General features: G+C 36.4%; 2 protein-coding genes across 4 annotated transcripts in view; one reads left to right on the top strand and one right to left on the bottom strand.

Annotated features, from left to right (window-relative positions):
* Nucleotides 1-6763, bottom strand: part of CMC2 (C-X9-C motif containing 2) — a 16139-nt gene extending 9376 nt beyond the window's left edge. The window contains exons 1-2 of one of the 3 annotated variants that reach the window (XM_032231298.1): nucleotides 6686-6763; nucleotides 91-192 (exon numbers count right to left, since the gene is read on the bottom strand). In XM_032231298.1, coding sequence (XP_032087189.1) covers nucleotides 91-171 — 81 coding nt within the window. In that variant the 5' untranslated portion in view covers nucleotides 172-192; nucleotides 6686-6763. Of the gene's footprint in view, nucleotides 1-90; nucleotides 193-6652 lie in introns of all 3 variants that reach the window. The other 2 variants (XM_032231297.1, XM_032231299.1) reach the window with 2 other exon arrangements.
* A 41-nt stretch (nucleotides 6764-6804) lies between these two features.
* Nucleotides 6805-16923, top strand: CENPN (centromere protein N). The gene is made up of 11 exons (XM_032230878.1): nucleotides 6805-7075; nucleotides 7786-7966; nucleotides 8704-8749; nucleotides 9578-9634; nucleotides 11114-11193; nucleotides 11606-11782; nucleotides 11980-12081; nucleotides 12869-12926; nucleotides 13196-13308; nucleotides 15177-15297; nucleotides 15908-16923. The coding sequence occupies exons 1-11, from the start codon at nucleotides 7023-7025 to the stop codon at nucleotides 16030-16032; spliced, it is 1113 nt and encodes a 370-aa protein (XP_032086769.1). The 5' UTR covers nucleotides 6805-7022; the 3' UTR covers nucleotides 16033-16923.
* The last annotated feature ends 1371 nt before the right edge of the window (nucleotides 16924-18294 follow it).

Genomic DNA, 18294 nt, shown 5'->3' with positions numbered 1-18294 from the left:
AAAGTCAGTCTTGTCTAAGAACAGGATCACAAGGTAAGCCCCTTGACAGTGGAGATACTGCAGCATCCGGGATTTCTTTCAGCGTCTTACCTCCTCGTGGCATTTTTGAAGTTGACGGATGAAAATATTACACTCTTCAGTATGAAGGTGAGGTGACAAGTTCGGATGCATCACGAATTAGAAGCCGCTCATCTGTTGTGATATAAATTATGCTTAATGTCATGCCATCTTATTCTGAAAACATTTCTTGAGGAAGAGCAATGTTATTGCAACCAAGACGCAGCCGTAAAACTTGATTTCATAGTGGGCATCAGGGTTGTTTGGGGGGGGGGCTGGAGGTGTGGCCAGGGGGCATAACCAGCTCAACGTCACTCACGTCGGGGGTGCCTGTGGCGGCCAAGTGCTCTGCCAGCGAAAACGGATTCCCGAGCTCCGTTTTTGGCTGCAACGGCCTCTTGCAACCCTCTGCCAGCAAAAACGGAGCTTGGGAAGGCCGCAAACAGGAGAGCCTCTCCCAAACTCTGTTTCCACTGGCAGAGGCACTGTGGGACGGTTCTTCACTGTTTCAGGGAAGACTCAAGGGCCAGATTTAAGCACCCCACGGGACGGATCTGCCCCCCCCCAGGCCTTGAGTTTGATACCCCTGCTCTAAAGCATTTCTGTATGCAGTTGACCTTGACCCAATGGTATTTTCTACCAGCTTCCTGCCGTATGAAGGGTACTCCTCATACAGTGGGGAAACTGCCTATGGTCATTCAGGAAATACAGACAGGTTTTCAAATGGGATTGATTTAAAGGGTGACCTAATCCAGTCAACCTTCTGGAAAGTGTCAAAAATTTGCTGAAACATCAGCTCTTCCTGGATAAATTCCAGCCAGGATTAACCACTACAGTATACAGTATGGCAGGACCTGTCCAAGGTCCTGATAATCTTCTTTTAAAGACCACACAAAACAAAGCCCTGCCCTTTCCAGTAAGTTTATGTATTGTAGACTGTGTCCCTTGAGATATTTGAACTACCTAATATAGAATACAGCTACAAAAAGCCCACATCATAAGAATGGAGAACCTCAGGACCATATTTGCTTGTAACCTTAGTTTAGAGGGATGCATAAAGTAAAGTCTCCAAGTCTAGCTTGATAAACTTGATAGTAGTCTTCCAATATTTAAGGATCTACTACAAAAAAAAGGGGGGGGGGTCAACCTGTTCTCCAAAGCACCTGAAGGCAGGACAAGCAATGGATGGAAACTAATCAAGGAGAGACCAAACCTAGAACTAAGGAGGAATTCCCTGACAGTGAGATTAAACCACCCACCCCAACTTGACAGATTGCAATCTCCATTTGAGGTTTATGTGCCTATGCAGAAAGTTCCATGTTGCTTCTACATGTTGGGAAGCAAAATTTATGAATAAAAACTTTTCAGAAAAAAAATTGATGTTGGAGATATACTGGTTATAAGTGTGAAAAACAGTCATACATCATTTTTTTCAGGGCCTTTGTAACTTTGAGCAGTCACTAAACGAATTGTTGCAAGTCAAGGACTATCTATACACTCAAAAGATTGTTTTCCCATTAGGGATCAATAAGTTGGAGTATAAAACCCAGCAATTTCATAGAATAGCAATAGCACTTAGAGTTATATACTGCTTCATAGTGCTTTTACAGCTGTCTCTAAGCAGTTTACACAGTCAGCATCTTGCCCCCAACAACCTGGATCCTCGTAACACAGAACCGTAGTTCTGCAGCACCCAAACACAAAGATAGCGCAACCCCTGGATAAAGAGAGTACAGAGAAATAAGTTAGTAAGCTTACATGACGAAGTTGTAAAGCTATTACTAAGGGGGAAAGTGATCAGGAAAAATTCAATTTCTTAAATGGCTCTAGTATGTTTGCAAGATTGGGCACATCTCTTGATGAGCAACTGGCCAAGATGTCAATTAAATGATTTACTGGGGAAAAAACTGAGTGTGCTTCTTCCTTGTCGATAGATTTTAGGATTAGCAAATTAGTTAGTCAAACCCATAAATAACTCAAGCTTAGAGCTTTCCTTATTATTTGATTCAAGGGTAGCTGAACCTACATGGAAATAGATTCATTTTCCTCCACTTTCAAAAAAAAAAAAAAAAACCAGCCCAAGAAACAAATACAGCCTGGACTTCTTATCTCTGGCTTTAATCTGAGAGTAGAAAACCTAGTTGGTTTGGTGAACCTATCTTGAGTTTGGAAAGCATGTCGTAGATGCTCTCATAAAATAGCTGCCATCATAGACACATCAATTCACAAGCTGGCCCCACTCCAAGAGCCTTTCAGGCAGTCGCTTATAACAAACCATTTTGTGTTCCATAATTTGGGTAGATCAGGTTCTTTGACAGAAGGGAAAAAACACTTAATCTCTCCCCTGGCTCAGCTGATAAAGGGAGGAGAACTTGTGGCTTAGAGGTTAATACAACTGCCTAATATGTAAGGAGCCCAAGTTTGAATCCCAGCAAGCGTATGACTAGCTGATGAGAGCTAAATAGCTTGAAATAGATCTATACTAGTTTCCCTTTGTTTATTTATCAGCAAAAATGGATCACAAAATGGTTTGCGTTACATAATACTTCCACAGTCTAGTCTGTAGCCTTGAAATGCTCTGATAATTTCCCGTCCAACTACGAATCATGCCTGGTTCTGTTTAGCTTTGAAGCCGAAAAGGTCCTGCTGTCCATTAAGAGTCGCTTTGGAGAAATAGGAAGAGCATTTCCCAACATGTCTCCTAAACCTATGGATTACGGCCATTAAAATTACAGCACCTGCAGAACATCACATTGGGAGCGTTCGAGCTGCTTTTGAACCAACTGGCAAGAGCCTTCCTTCTGCTTTTAGGGCTGAGGAAATCATTTACCCAGTAAAAGGAGTTCCTGTCAGCAAGAAACATGTTATAGCCATTCTCTGGGGAGGAAATTATTTTTGTACTAATTCGTTTTTTTCTTATTGTCATCGCACCTGGAAGCTTATTCAACGTGGCTGAACATTCCACTAGCAAATTAATATACAAATAGCCACAAGGTGGCGAGGCAGCAAGCATATTATCCAGTGCTCTTTACTTGTAAGTATTACTATGTAAACTGTGGAAGAAGAAGAATTCTATTTGAATAAGAAGCTTAAAAAGCCAGTTGTCCTGTTTTATGCATATACACATTTTTTTCCCAGGATTATTTGATCCCTTACAAAGTAGTATCGTATTAAGAACTTTATGTGCAGTTCTAGCACAAGGCTATTTATGGCCTAAATTATGTGACAAAAATGACATCTTCACAGATGCTTCCCTACATGCTGAACAGAGTAATCAGGCTTTTTTTTCTGGGATATATGATTCCTTCAAGCTTTATTAGTAGTAAGCATCTTAGAGAAAAATGTCTTTCTACATGGAGAAATAACAAAACATTAATACGATTCAAATGATGCATGAAATCTATTTCTACATTTGCACAAACGGAAGAATGAAAATAGAAAAAGCGCAGTAATAAAGAGTATTTTTTCTTCAATTTATTTGGTGGCAAAAATTACTTTTAGGATTCAATATTTCTTCTACAACTTTCTTTCTAGTTGTAAAATAATAATGAAAGTGAAGAAATCTACTCAAAAATTTGAAATTTAAAGCTCCTTTTCTTAAGTCATTTATTAAGAAGTGAGGTTGGATAAAATGGGGCTGCCTTAGGAATCTAACTTATAGAATCAAACCATCCTATTCCCAGACTTTTTAATTTGAGTAGCATTGGCTCTTCAGATATGCAGATGATACCTCTCTAATGGCAGAAAGTGAAGAGGGACTAAAGAGCCTCTTGATGCGGGTGGAGGAGAGTGCAAAAGTTAGCTTCAAGCTCAACATTAATAAAACTAAGATCATGGCATCCGCCCCTCTCAATTCCTGACAAATAGATGGGAAGAAATGGAGGTAGTGACAGATTTTATCTTCTTGGGCTTCAAGATCACCGCAGATGGGGACTGCAGCCAAGAAATTAAAACATGCTTGCTCCTGAGGAGGAAAGCTATGGCAAATCTAGACAGCATACTAAAAAGCAGAGACATCACCCTGTCAACAAAAGTGTGTTTAGGCAAGCCTATGGTTTTCTGAGTAGCAATGTATAGCTGTGAAAGTTGGACTATAAGGAAGGTTGATCACCAAAGAATTGAGGCCTTTGAACTATGGTGCTGGAGAAGACTCCTGCAAGTTTCTTGGACTGAAAGGCCATCCAACCGGTCAGTCCTAGAGGAGATCAACCCTAACTGCTCTTTAGAAGGCCAGATCCTGAAGAGGAAACTCAAATATTTTGGCCACCTAATGAGAAGGAAGGACTCACTGGAGAAGAGCCTAATGCTGGGAAAGATTGAGGGAAAAAGAAGAAGGGGATTGCAGAGAATGAGGTGGCTAGATGGAATCACTGGAACAGTCGACGTGAGCTTAAATGGACTCCAGAGGATGTTAGAGGACAGAAGGTCTGGAGGAATGTTGTCCATGGGGTCGTGATGGGTCGGACATGACTTCGCAACTAACAACAACGAATGGCTCTTCACATTATAGTCAGGCTCTTGGTAAAATCTACCCAAGGTAGGTAGGATTGAGTTCAGGCATAGCTATAAGCAAAGCATGTAGGGGTCCTCACTTAATGGCCAATTGCTTAGTGACCCTTCAAATTACAATGGACACCAAAAGGTATCACCCCAATGGTCATATATCGCATTTCAAGTGCTTGGCAACTGGCTCTCCTTTACAGCCGGTTACAGCATTCCATTTTTAAGTGATGCGATTCACAACATTCCAGCAAAAACACCATAGAAATGCACTGACTCGCTTAATAAACATGGCATTCCGCCACAAAAAAAGGTTGTAAAATTGGGTCAGTCACATGGGAGCCTTGACTTATAATCATCATGACTTATGATGGAAAGCCTGGGTTCTATTACCATCATTAGTCAAGGACCAACTGTATATGTTAGGAAAAACAGTTTTCCCTTCTGAGTAAATATGAATAGGACTGCTATTACAAATTCATCCATGTTGGTGAATGGCAAGCAAATTTTAAATTCCTTCAGCCCAACTTTATTCTAAGTTTAACATCTACTGCCTAAAAGATACATCACAATCTTACTATTAGTAAAACAGATGAATATAATACCCAATGTGCTTCGTTCTGCAATTTATATACAGTATCTTCCATTGATCAGTTTATATTCCCACCTTTCATTTCAAGGGTGCCTCCTACAGTATCACAACAATACATTACCCAAACAAATACTTAAATGACAAAACAATTATTCTACAAGTTCAGCTTTAAAACTATACAATGATCAACTTAGCTTAAGAATGGGTCACAATCTCAGAGAACAGAAGACTGCTTTTAAACTCATTTTCGCTCAATAGATTATTAAGAATCTGTGTTACTAAGCAAGGCAGTTCTCAAGTGATTTGTGCCTGAATTTATAAGTGAATCACTGCAGTTGTTAAGTGGATCAACAGAATGGAATAACAGAGTTGGAAGGGATCCTTAGAGGTCTTCTAGTCCAACCCTCTGCTCAAGGCAGGAAACCCTATACCAATGGTTATCCAATCTCTTCTTAAAAACTTCCTGTGTTGGAGCACTGGACTTCTGGAGGCAAGTCATTCCACTGATTAATTATTCCAGCTGTCAGAAAATTTCTCCTTAGTTCTAGGTTGCATTTCTCCTTTAAATTTTAGAGTCTACCTCTCAAAGTCTGTCTAAGCATCTGACATCCAGATATAATTGTCTGAAAATACAGCAAAGTGATCATCCAAGACAGATGAAGAAGATGATAAAGGGAGAATAACTTAAAGAATTACTTAAAGAAGAAAACCCATAAAGGCTACACTTATTTAAAATTTTACCCCTTAGTATAATTTAATATTGATGGCTTGATGGGCCACAAAGGCTCAATGACAAATATGTCCAGTTACTGAATTTGATCCATTTATTAATAGATTAACCACTAAACGTAACAAAATCAGCAATATCTAAATCCAGTTAGCACTTAACTGCATTATTTCTCTTTTAGGAGTGACTGTTTAAAACAGCATCAATTTAAAAGAAACATGTTTTATCTTCTAGGGAGGCCATTCGCTCTACACAAAACTTTTCTTTTTCACTTTAATCAATGAAGATATAAAGGTATCTGCAAGTTTTTTTCTGTTAAACTCGGCATTCCCTAATATATATTTCAAGGATAAGCAACCTGATGCTCTCCAGGAATCCCGGACTACAAATCCCAAAATTCCTAGCCTGTTTGTGACTGGGGATGATGGGAGTCCTAGTGCAAAACTCTGGAGAAACAAGAGAAAATTTTAGAAACTTATTTAAATAGATTCGATGCACAAACATATAATTGTGTAAATTCTATTTATATTAAGTTTTATATATAGATATAAATCATTACTATTTTTCTTCCCCCTCACATTTATATTACTATATAAATATTAGTTTTTCTTCCCCCTCACAATTATATTCTTATTTAAATCATTACTATTTTTCTTCTCCCTCACAATTATATCACTATATAAATCATTACTATTTTTCCTCTCCCTCACATTTATCTCCCTCAATTGACCTTACACTCCGGCTTTTCACCTCTATTTAACACCAATAAAAATTACCTAACGCTGGAATAAAAAGTTAAAATACCTCACCAGGAAGTGGGTAACCCGGAAGCGAACGCTTATCCATCCGGAAGTTATTCTGGGTTAACCTTTCGTCACGGGTTGAGGTGCCTGACTCCGCCCCTCCTCCCCCCCCCCCAAAATGGGCGCAAGCACAACTGCAAAAGCGGAGGCTTCCAAAGCGTCACACAAGCACGGAATGTCGCCGGCTTGGGGAGGAGTCGCGTTGTGATTGGCTGATTAGGGCGCGGCGGAGACGGCCGATTGGCCAATTTCAATCTGGAGGCGGCGATTGAGTGATTCGAATGGGCGTTCGGGCGGCAAACTTCCTGAGGAGAAAGAACGGGATTTCCCCCCCCCCCCCCAAATGGCGCCGAAGAGGCGGCTGCGGAACAGCGGCGGGCAGGATCCCCCGTCGAAGTGAGTTGGGCGGGAGACCAGCAAAGGGAGGAAGGACTACCACCAATCCCGAAATGACTGGAGCCTTTTCCCCCCCTGTACATTTCGGGTGGGAAGGGGGGAGGATTCTTCTCGCCCTCACAACGACCCTGCGAGGTCGGCCGCTGATGTTGTGAGAGAAGCCGGCCTGAGCCGCGACGGAGAATGAAGCGGCGATGGCGGTTCGTCTCTTTTCTACGTGGGAGAAAGACGTTGAAATATACTCTGTGCCACTGCTGACTTTAGAAATAAGTTTAGGAGAAAAATACTACAATTCCTTTACCAAACCTTAAAAGAAATAAACTTTGTAAAAAAATTAATCCCCAAACTGAAATTGATTGTGCTCACTTTATTATACCAGTAAAACTTATCTATCAATATCTTAAAATTACTCAGGTCCCATAATTGCATTCTGTAGTGTAAGTAGAAATGTACATACTGTGCTATAACGTTTATAACAGTATATGTGTCTTTTGTTAGTGTTCACTGCTCTTGCTTTTGATACACTTGTCATTAAGTTGTCTTGTAGATTAAGGATGCGCTGTCCAGAGTCCTTATTTTGAAAGGCCATACAGCACAAGACTTTGTTAAGAACCCTTGTTTCTATTTCCATTGTGCACTATCTGCGTTGTACTGTATAAAACTAGTGTGTGTGTTCTCTGAACAAAATTCCTATCTTATTTTTTTTGGAGGGTCTTCATCATGGATGAAACAGTAGCTGAATATATTAGAAGAACCGTGCTGCGAATACCACGTTCAGAAACATCCAAAATGCTGGCTTCATGGGGTTTTTTGTCCGAGACTCAACTTCAATCTTTAAAAATTCATCATGTCAAGGACAAAGTATCTGAAGCAGTTGTTGAACTTTGTGAGGTAAGAGCAAAGTACAAATGCTTTTATGTCTTCTCTTTGAATATATATATATAATGTATATTCTTAGAACAAAGGTTTCCCTTTTATTGTGGCGAAGATGAATTATTTGCAAAACACAGAATTGCATATATTTACTCAGAATTGCATATATTTACTCTTAATATGATTATGTTCATAAGAGACATTGAACAATATTATTGTTAACCTCATTTTAGCCTAATATTTCTGCAAAATCAACCTGTTATTTAGCTTATACTTTATCATGGTGAGCAAGGTAGCTAAGAATTTTTAAAAATATAATAGTTAAAAACATTTATTGCTGGTGAGGTTTTGTATAAATTATTTCCCATAAAAATAGTCAACTCAACTAAATTCTAAACTGAGTGAATGGAAACAACTTTCTTGAAGTAGACAGGTAGTGATATCTAACAATCTTTTTAAGTCCACAAAATAAGATATATAATCTCATTTTTAAGGACTAATTGCAATGAATGGATTCCATTATTTGCAACATAGATTGTAAGCATACATTATTTCAGTGTCATTCATATAACGTCTAATACAATTCTGATACCTTTCACTCACAGATTTATTAGATTGAGACAATTTCAGTGTCATTCCTCTATTATATATTTAACTGGTTTAATGCCTTATAATACTCAATAATGTTCCAATCTCAACAATATTGTATTACATACAATTGTAATATTGTTCATAAGTTACTCTTTGTCTTAAAGGAGAACCAGGCAACTATCAAAGATGCAGCAGAGTTAGACTTAATTTGTAAGTAGAGTCTTTTATTTAAAGAGAGAGAGTAAATAACCTTTTTTCTTTTGTCTAAATCAATTATATTATACACTAAGTTCATTTGATTGATATGTATCCTTTCGTTCATACAATTTAAAAGCAGTTTTACCTTTTTAAGAATAGAAAATTATTCTTCTTTACCTTGCACAATATTCCATTGTTAAAGTAAATGTTTTGGCAGAAGATGGAATAGACTCCTCCAGCCTATTGTTGGTAATTAAATTTATCAAATAAACAATCCCAAAACAAATTGTTATTGCAATTTAAAATCCAGATTCTTAATAGAATTTGGATCTAATTGCATCATTTATTTCTAATTACATCATTTATTTATTCAGAGATAATACATTGAGGTTTGCCTATTCCCACATAATAATAGTCAGGATTACAATAGATTTGATACCCGCATTTTATATAGTTCATAGTCTAAATCTGAATTTTTAGCTAATTAATGAGATAATTCCCTTGGATTTGATTTTGATTTGCAGCTTGTTAACGTTTTCAAAAAATTGCACCATCTCTAATAATCTTATGACTTGAAAACACATATTTTAATCTTCTGTTGGATGTTACCAAAACTTATTTATAAGGCAGTGTGGACTGTTTATATCTTCAAAGACAATGAGTAAAGAATAGAGATTAACTCCAATTAATGTGAAAATTTGCTAAATGTAAAAAATAGTAATATTGATATTCCTGAAATTTATTTTATAGAGGAAGGGCTTTGTCATAATATTAATAGAGTTTTTATTAAGTTACTATATTATTAAATTAGTAGTCACTCAGTTTGTAATTTTTTTTTAGACAACTACACCTATCAAGACAAAAATACCTGGATTGTTTACCAAATGACTAGAGAAGGTAAGTGCCCACAACTTACCTTTAGTTATTCTAAAAATAATTGACATACTTTAAATATATTGAAATGTCTTATGTTTTAAATTAATATAGTAGAATTTCCATCACGTTATTTTGAAACATTTACGGTTAGAACAAAAGGTTTTTTTCTTAGCTGAAATAACCACATTTTTATTAGTAAGTTTGATTCAACAACCTTCTGTATTAATCTTCAATTAAATTGATATTAAATGAGTTAAATGATAAAAATGAAGTGAATAGCCTTCATTTACATGTATACCATCCTTTTAGTATTTCTACTGCTTCTGAGTACCAATGTACTCTAGTGGTTAGGTTTAGAATTAAGAGGATAAATTTCAAATATTTCTTCAATCCTTCACATGCATGTAGTCCTCGACTTACAATCACAATTGAGCCCAAAATTTCAATAGCTAATAGAGAACAGTTGTTAAGTGAGTTTTGCCCCATTTTACTACCTTTCTTGCCATAGTTGTTAAGTGAATCACTACAGTTGTTAAGTTAATAATGTGGTTAATGTGAGTTTTGCCCCATTTTACTACCTTGCCATAGTTGTTAAGTGAATCACCACAGTTGTTAAGTTAATAATGTGGTTGCTAAGTGAAATTAACTTCCTCGTTGACTTTGCTTGTCAGAAGGTCGCAAAAAGTGATCACATGACCCTGGGACACTGCAACTATCAGAAATACGAGCCATGGGGGGGTGCTGCAAATGGTTGCAAGTGTGAAAAATAGTCCTAAGTCACTTTTTTCAATGCCACTGTAACTTTGAAAGGTCACTAAATAAATGGTTGTAAATTGAGGGCTACCTGTTCTCAATTCAGCCTACTTGACAGATTTGTGAAGCTACAATGGATATTTTTGTTTTCCAAAACCTTTAGCTTCTGGGAAATAAGGGAGTATAAGTCAAATAAATAAATACATATTATTGTGATATGAAACTGAAAGAAAATGCATAGCTCAAAAACCAATGCATTTGCCAAAACATAAAGTGAGTTAAAAAATACTCCACCTTAAAGCAGACCTCCCCCCCCCCTCCTATTAATAAAACTGCCTAGTTTTATGGCCAAGGAATAAAAGAAGCTTGCCCTGCAGTTGCCTCCTTATTAATCCCATGCAGTTTCAGCTGTGGCAGCCTGCTTGTTCTAAAGCAAAATTAGCTGTTGTGTGATACTTCAAAGATTGAAATATTAGTTATGTCATCCATCAGCAGTCTTCTGCTTTGCAACCCCCTCATGTAATGAGAGTTTTGGAGGCCTCTCAGAAATATGCAGTAGTCTAAAAACATCTAGAAATCATCAGGTTGGTGAAAGTTGGTTTGTATAAACATGAATGGTCTTGAATCACCTTTACCATTGTTAAAAGTAATGGAAAAATGTAGCCTTCAGTGTAAAAGTAACCCTTTTTTATAAAATATATGCGTTTATTAAATGATACCCATTTTAATATCTCTTATTATTTGCAGATGATGAAGATGCAGTCATTTTTAACTGGACAACTTTCAAAAAGAAATTTAAATGCACTGTGCTATCTGTTTTGAAAAATGTAAGAATAATCCATGAAAATATTTACATTCTAAATTAAAGAGATCATACTTAACCTAATCTACTAAATAATTTAAATGTAAAGCAATTTGACATTAAAAGGGAAAGTACCTTCATTTTTGTTTATAAGTGATCCTTATCTTCTGAACAGGCTATATCTGCATGTAAGGAATAGGTTGACAAACTAAAATGAACTTGATGGTAACATTCAGAAGCTAATCACATATGAAATGTAGCGTATATCATTCTATATCTGACCTAATAGAAGTGATATTTTTAAAATAATTTAACTGTTCACTATAGCTGTGCTGGATACATGGGCTTAGCACTTTTTAACTTAACACATACCCTATTTTTCGGAGGTTTAAACAAGCCACAAAAAAAGGAATTTTTCCCCTTTCTCTTTACATCAGGCAACTATCAGCTTTAAAGAATATGAAGACAATGCAGTGTGGATTCGAATTGCTTGGGGAACTCAATATACAAGGCCTAATCAATACAAGCCAACCTACGTAGTTTACCATTCACAAACACCTTATGTCTTCATAACCAATTCTAAGGTTAAGAGAAATAACACTTTACTTTTTCAGGTAAATATATTTTGCATTTAATTATCTTGATCTTCTTTCAAGGTTTTTTGATATAACAAGGATCAATTGATATTTTGGTTTTCTGAACTAATGTATTAAATGTATACATGCTTTAATATCATAACTGTAAAATGGGGAGATGGGAAGAACAATACATTTCAGTTTCAATTAAAGATTGCCTGCATTTTCATTTGAAGGCTCTGTTGGCTGCTACCTGTTACAAAGACATCCATGAAATGGGTCTCCGAAACCATTGCTTAGAGTCTCTTAAAGTTATTTTGTTTAAAAGATTTTCCCAGGTGAGCTGCTTCTCTCTTCTAAGCCAAAATCATGGTTGTGTTGTGTTTTATTTTGTGCCTTTTTCTAAGGGTCCCAATGTGGTGAGTGACTTCTTCCAAGAGAGCCATTATAGTCCTACAAAGCTAGATAGTCTCCCAACAAGGTAAATTTAACCCTGTGGATAGAACTAACATTTCACCTTTTGCTTTTTGAAAAATCCTTCAAGATTCAATCAGTAGCATAACAATACATTAAATATTTATATTGCTATTATCCTAAATTTAGCAATTGACAAACATTACATTTTAGTTTTAGCTAGCACCACAGCATATGTATGCTTCACATACTATTGAAGAAGGAATTCCAACATGTATATGCAATACAGAGCCATGTGTGCTTCCTTGTTTCTACCTTCTCCACTTCTGCCCTGTTTTTCTCCTAGTTAAAAAGTTCTTAGTGGCTTCTGTGGGTATTCAGTTAAATGCATAATCATTTTTCTAAATTCAGAATCATATGTATCAGTGTAATAAGATTGAGTACTGAGAAAAACATGGATTTGCAGGTACAAAACCCATGAGTGTAAGACCACTCTGTACGGGTTTTTGCCCATTTTGAAATTCCATATTTGATCAGGTTCAGAGATTAATGTGTAAACTTACAATATAGTATTTCTGCACTAAAGTTTCCTTTTTTAAAAAGAAAGTTGCTACACAGAGTTTTCTCAGTATTTCTACACATCATTCATACAAGAAAATGTACCAACTTAACATTTTGGCATTATTTCTCTGTTCCTTATTTCTTTTTTAGAATTTTCAGACACATCCCCTTCGCCCCCTACAAGAAAAAAACAGTGACCTGGAAAATGGTATTTAAGCTAACTTGTTAACTTGTTTTAAATCAAAATGATTTCTTTAAATTAGAGGTCAATGGACTATGCTCAGTGCACAGCCATCCCTATGGAAGTGCCCTAGGTCTCACTGAGCATGTGCCTTAGGATGTCTAACAGAGGGCGGCTCAGTTATCCCATGGATAACTGATTTCTTAACATTTTGGCATTTGGGGGCAAATGGAATGTAGAATAATAGTGCTAAGTATGTTTTCAGTACACTGATGTGTTTTTAACATTTTTTCCAGTTGATCCAAGGATAATTCTTGAAGATAAACATGAAAAGGAGAGAATTCAAAAAGTTAATCGGGAAACTTTTGGTGATGGTCCTCAACCAAAATTAGAACACGCGCAGTACAAGGTTCGTTTCTACTTTACATAGACATTGGCAATGTTTCTTTTGGCCTTTCTATACTTATATTCTAGAGATTCCATGATTGTTCTAATTTTCTATTCTTAATTAAATTGATTTCCAGATGCTCTGAGCCACTTACAGTATTAATGTCAAAAGTTTAAAACAAAACTCGGGTAATACAACTATAACCAAACACTCCAACGTGCATGGTTGGCACATAATAGCTGATTATTCAAAGGCCTTCATGGTTACAACCTCCATTTGTTGTTCAAACAGGAGAGCAATCCCCTCTCAAATTATGAGGGTTTTTCCCTGGATTCACTTAGCTGTTGAGCACCACATTGTATTGGCAGGATTGATCTAAGCCTGTTTCATCCTATCTAGGCCCTAACTGCCTCCATTGCTACCCCTGCTCAGCCAGGATAAAGATATGTTGTTGGATGTTGTTAGTTGCAAAGTCATGTCCAACCCATCGCAACCCCATGGACAATGTTCCTCCAGACCTTCCTGTCCTCTACCATCCTCTGGAGTTCATTTAAGCTCACACCGACTGCTTCGGTGACTATCCATCCACCTCATTCTCTGTCGTCCTCTTGTTTTGCCCTCAATCATTCCCTACATTAGGCTCTTCTCCAGTGAGTCCTTCTTTTCATTAGGTGGCCAAAGTATTTGAATTTCCTCTTCAGGATTTGGCCTTCTAAAGAGCAGTCAAGGTTGATTTCCTCTAGGATTGACCGGTTTGATCGCCTTGCAGTCCCAAGGGACTTGCAGGAGTCTTCTCCAGCACCATAGTTCGAAGTTGTTAGGTATGATTAGCATATTGATAAAAGAGAGAATGTCATCCTGAATCAATACATTGCAGGGTGAAAATGTCTTCATTGAAGATTATGGACTGTAATCTACACCCAATGTTTCTCAAACTCAGTGGTTTGAAGATGTATGGACTTCAACTCCCAGAATTCCCCAGCCACCAAGGTTGAAAAACACTGATCTACATACTGCCAGTGTGAAGTGCTACATACATGTCTGTCTTCCCAAGCTTAAGACTTAATACAATCAATAACAATGCTGAATAAATTAGTGTATTTAAATTAAAGTTCTGCTTGTTTTGGGTTGTGTATTAGAACTAAATATTTTTTTCCACAAGAGGGCACCCTTTGATTTTTCATGTACATATTTCTTACAATTGTATTTAATATTGTAATAATAAATTATTCTTGAATAAAATAGTGACAGTATATGAAAATGAAATCTGAATAGATGTCGAGCTTTTGTTAATCAGATTAATTTTGCAATTATTGTTTTGGAGGGGGAAAACCTTGCAATTTTTGGGAATGTTGACTAGAGTTATATAAGAATACTTCTGGTACATTTTAAAATGTCTTGATAATGAAGCAGCTAAGATATTTGACTTAGATCAGGTCAGGAAGATTAAGGTTCACGTTCTCATTGTCAGAAATCACAGGTAATTTGGGGGTCATTTTTTTTAAAGCTCATCGCAACTCATAAGATTGCTGTGGGGATCAAATTGGGATAACCTAATATGTTGAGCTCTCTACCATATTGGGCCAAAGATGAAGGGAAGTAAATTTAGAGATTTATGGCCTAAATGTGATTTATTCTATTTTTTGTTTGTTAGTTATATGTATCTCTTAAAGGCTATTTCTGTGGGGATTTTCCTGCATTTTATCCCCATGACAGCAACCATGCGAATTAGTTTGGGCTTAGAATGGGGCTGGTCCAAAGTTATCCAATGACTTTTCATGACTAGAAGAGGATTTGAATGTGAATCTCCCTGGCCTACGCCAGAACCTTAACAGTCATACCAGACTGATCTATTTACAGTTTCTGGATTTTGTTTGTTGTTATTACAGCTTGAAACAGTGTTTAAAACTGAAGAAAGAAGCATCCTGAATACTGATCAGCCATTTAGATGTACCATCAAGTTTTCTAGTCCTCATCTTCTAGAAGCCCTTAAGTCTCTAGGGCCCTCTGGTAAGTATTGCAATTATGGTAAAAACCTAAACACCACTATTATATAATATTTTTTACAGAATAAAACTGCCTATAAAACCAGTGATTCATATGTCTTTCCATACTACTCATTTGACTTCCTTCCTTGCCCAACCAATTTAAACTGTATTTTAAATACTAGTGTGGGGATGGTTGGGCTCATCCTAATTAACGTCTGATGAAATAAATTCTACTATAGGCTGCTCACTGTAGTAGCCTCTCAAATTTCTTGTGTGAATGAGCAGATTTAATGCATGCAGAATTATATTTTAATTCTGAATGGATAGAGTATCTGAGTTCTCACATTTTGATTTTGCATCTTGCCAAAATCTTACAAGACTTAAACAAATTTTAGCAAAATCTCAAGCATAGTTTCAGACATTAAAAATAAATAAATTACGAGCATGGTAGGTGAAAATGTCATGTTGCCAACCCTTGCCTGAAACAGATTTTGTTCCCAAACCGTTGTGACATGCTGTTATGTATGGATTTATGCAGTGCTATTAAAAGACATCAAATTCCTGAACTTCCAGGTTTACATACACAGCTGTAAGTAATCATATATTGATTTTTATTATGTTTTTTATACTAGGAATAGCAGACGCTCCTCTTTCACCACTACTCACCTGCATCACTCGAAAAGCCAGGAATTATTTTAAAATCAGAGAGAAAAAAGATGATCTTTCACAAACCAATAATACCTTTCAAGTAAATTAAAGAACAAACAGAGACATATATGGACTCTCTCTCTCTCTTAACTTTGTGAGATTTTGTAAATAATTATCAGTGAAGGTTTGTGTATTATTACCATGTAATTAAAGCACCACTAAAAATGACAACTTGATTTTAAATATTTCAGTTAACTGATGCAAATGGGAGAAATAAGCCTATATACTTATTTATAAAATTGTAATGATGACATGTAATTTTCAGAAAAGGTTAGATAACAAAGCAGTTAAATTTAACTGCTAGTCAGAATGACAGCATTCTATGCTGGAATCAGCCTCTTACAAAATAATATCCCCAGGAGAGCCATAAGCAAAGGAAGAGGAAGAATCTTTTCATCTTTTACTAATCTTTCCTTCCATTCTGATCTGTTGAACATAAAAGTTTACTTTTCATACTAGTTTGGAAGATGAGTAGCTTGTATTCTATTTGACATTAAGGAAACGACAGGGGCCCTTTTCCATGGCCAACATCAATATACAGGCTTACATGTTTGTTAAAAAAGTATTTGGGTTATTCTAATAGGCTTATTTATACACCAGTGCAGATGTTATCAATGCTCAGTCAGTATTGTCTAATTAGAAATGAAATGTTAATCTGGTGTATATAATCCAGTTATTTTAATTGCTTGTTTTGGAGAAGTTGCTGTGAAGACAGAATGCACTCTATAAAAACATTGACATGTTTGATTATACTAAATTGAATTTTAAACTGAAATGTTTAGTGAATCATGTATATTTTTAATAATTTGGCTTTATATGTACTTAAATGTCCATGACAAAAGAAATATATATCAACCAGATAATGCAGAACACTGTTAACAAATGTCAGGGTTCTTTCTGACAATGCAGGTAGCCATTTTGAGAGGTTTTTGATTCTCATACTTTGTAAAAAATAAACTATTTATAAAATTTAACTGTATTGCTGTTACTGTATTCCAAGTTTATCATGCTGCTTGATAATAAGTGTGGTTTATTAGCCCCTTATCAGTTTTATATGTACTTTGCCTTAACCATAATTTAATGTGTAGTTGCAGACATTTACACCAAATCAAATTGTTCCATGGTTTAATTATATTATGCAAACCCTTTCTTACGCTTAGATTATTTGAATTTAATTGAAGCCTAGTGTAATGTTTAACCAATTATGCACCATCTGAAAAATTAGTCAAATGCATTATAAACTACTGGGTTTTTTGTTATTCTCTATAAATGGGAATAATCAAGCTTGGCTTGAAATGTTAGTGTTTATACTTTGTGAATGTTAAATTTATGATTCTATATACAAAATATGTTAGATAAAACTGGTTGCAGTTGCATTCCAGTTGACTTTGTAGTCGCCTTAACTACTCCAAATAAGGGGACTGCAGGATCATAAAAAGGCAGATTTATAGTTATATCGGCTTATCCTATTACCCCTTTTGCTCTAGAATTAATAGGATTGTCAATTCCCAAGGGATTCTTTCTGTGTTTGGAATCTGGAATTTATAAAGGCATAGAATCATGGAACATCTAAGAGGGATAGGTAAAATAATTGTCCTTAGAAAGACAAAATGTGTGCTTAATTTTGCAGAAAAGGGTTGCTAATTTTTTTAAAAGCAGGCAGGTAAGCCTGCATTTTATATACAGAATTAACTTTCTTAAACTAGATTTTGAAATAATTTGGTATTTCTATTGTTTCTGGTTGAGATGGAAACTAATCAAGAGAAGCAACCTAGGATGAGCCACAGTGGCGCAGTGGTTAGAGTGCAGTACTGCAGGATACTTCTGCTGGCTGCCTGCAGTTTGGCAATTTGATTCTGACTGACTCAAGGTTGATTCAGCCTTCGATCCTTCCGAGGTGGGTAAAATGAGGAATCTAATTATTAGGGCCAACCGCTTAGAGAGGACTGTAAAAGCACTGTGAAGTGGTATATAAGTCTAAGTGGTATTGCTACGGTTGGTAGCCTGGATCCTGGATCAGGCTACCTTATGTTGACCAGAAACCTGCCAGCCAGAAGACAAAACCTTTGAGTAATGTGAGTCATTCCATGCCAATTTAAACAGTAACAGAGTTGGAAGGGACCTTGGAGGTCATCTAGTCCAGCCCCCTGCTCACCTGTACTAGGGGGATTCGAACCACCGACCTTTTTGATCGACAAGCTCAGGGTCTCAGCCACTGAGCCACCTAGTCAGATATAGTTTTGGAGGAGCCTTACAAATTATATTAGATATGAACATCAAGTTCACAGTGGGCATTCAGAAAACCTGCAAA

This window comes from Thamnophis elegans, chromosome 14 (genome assembly GCF_009769535.1).
Source record: "Thamnophis elegans isolate rThaEle1 chromosome 14, rThaEle1.pri, whole genome shotgun sequence".
Classification (NCBI taxonomy): Eukaryota; Metazoa; Chordata; class Lepidosauria; order Squamata; family Colubridae; genus Thamnophis; species Thamnophis elegans.
Note: the sequence above shows the minus strand (reverse complement) of the source record. Positions and strands in the feature narration are given on the sequence as shown.

Coding starts and splice junctions, on each gene's coding strand:
- CENPN (XM_032230878.1), top strand. CDS start 7,023: ATGGCGCCGAAGAGGCGGCTGCGGAACAGCGGCGGGCAGGATCCCCCG. Junction 8,750..9,577: donor AGCAGAGTTAGACTTAATTT/GTAAGTAGAGTC, acceptor ATTTTTTTTTAG/ACAACTACACCTATCAAGAC. Junction 12,082..12,868: donor TGTTTAAAAGATTTTCCCAG/GTGAGCTGCTTC, acceptor TTTCTTTTTTAG/AATTTTCAGACACATCCCCT.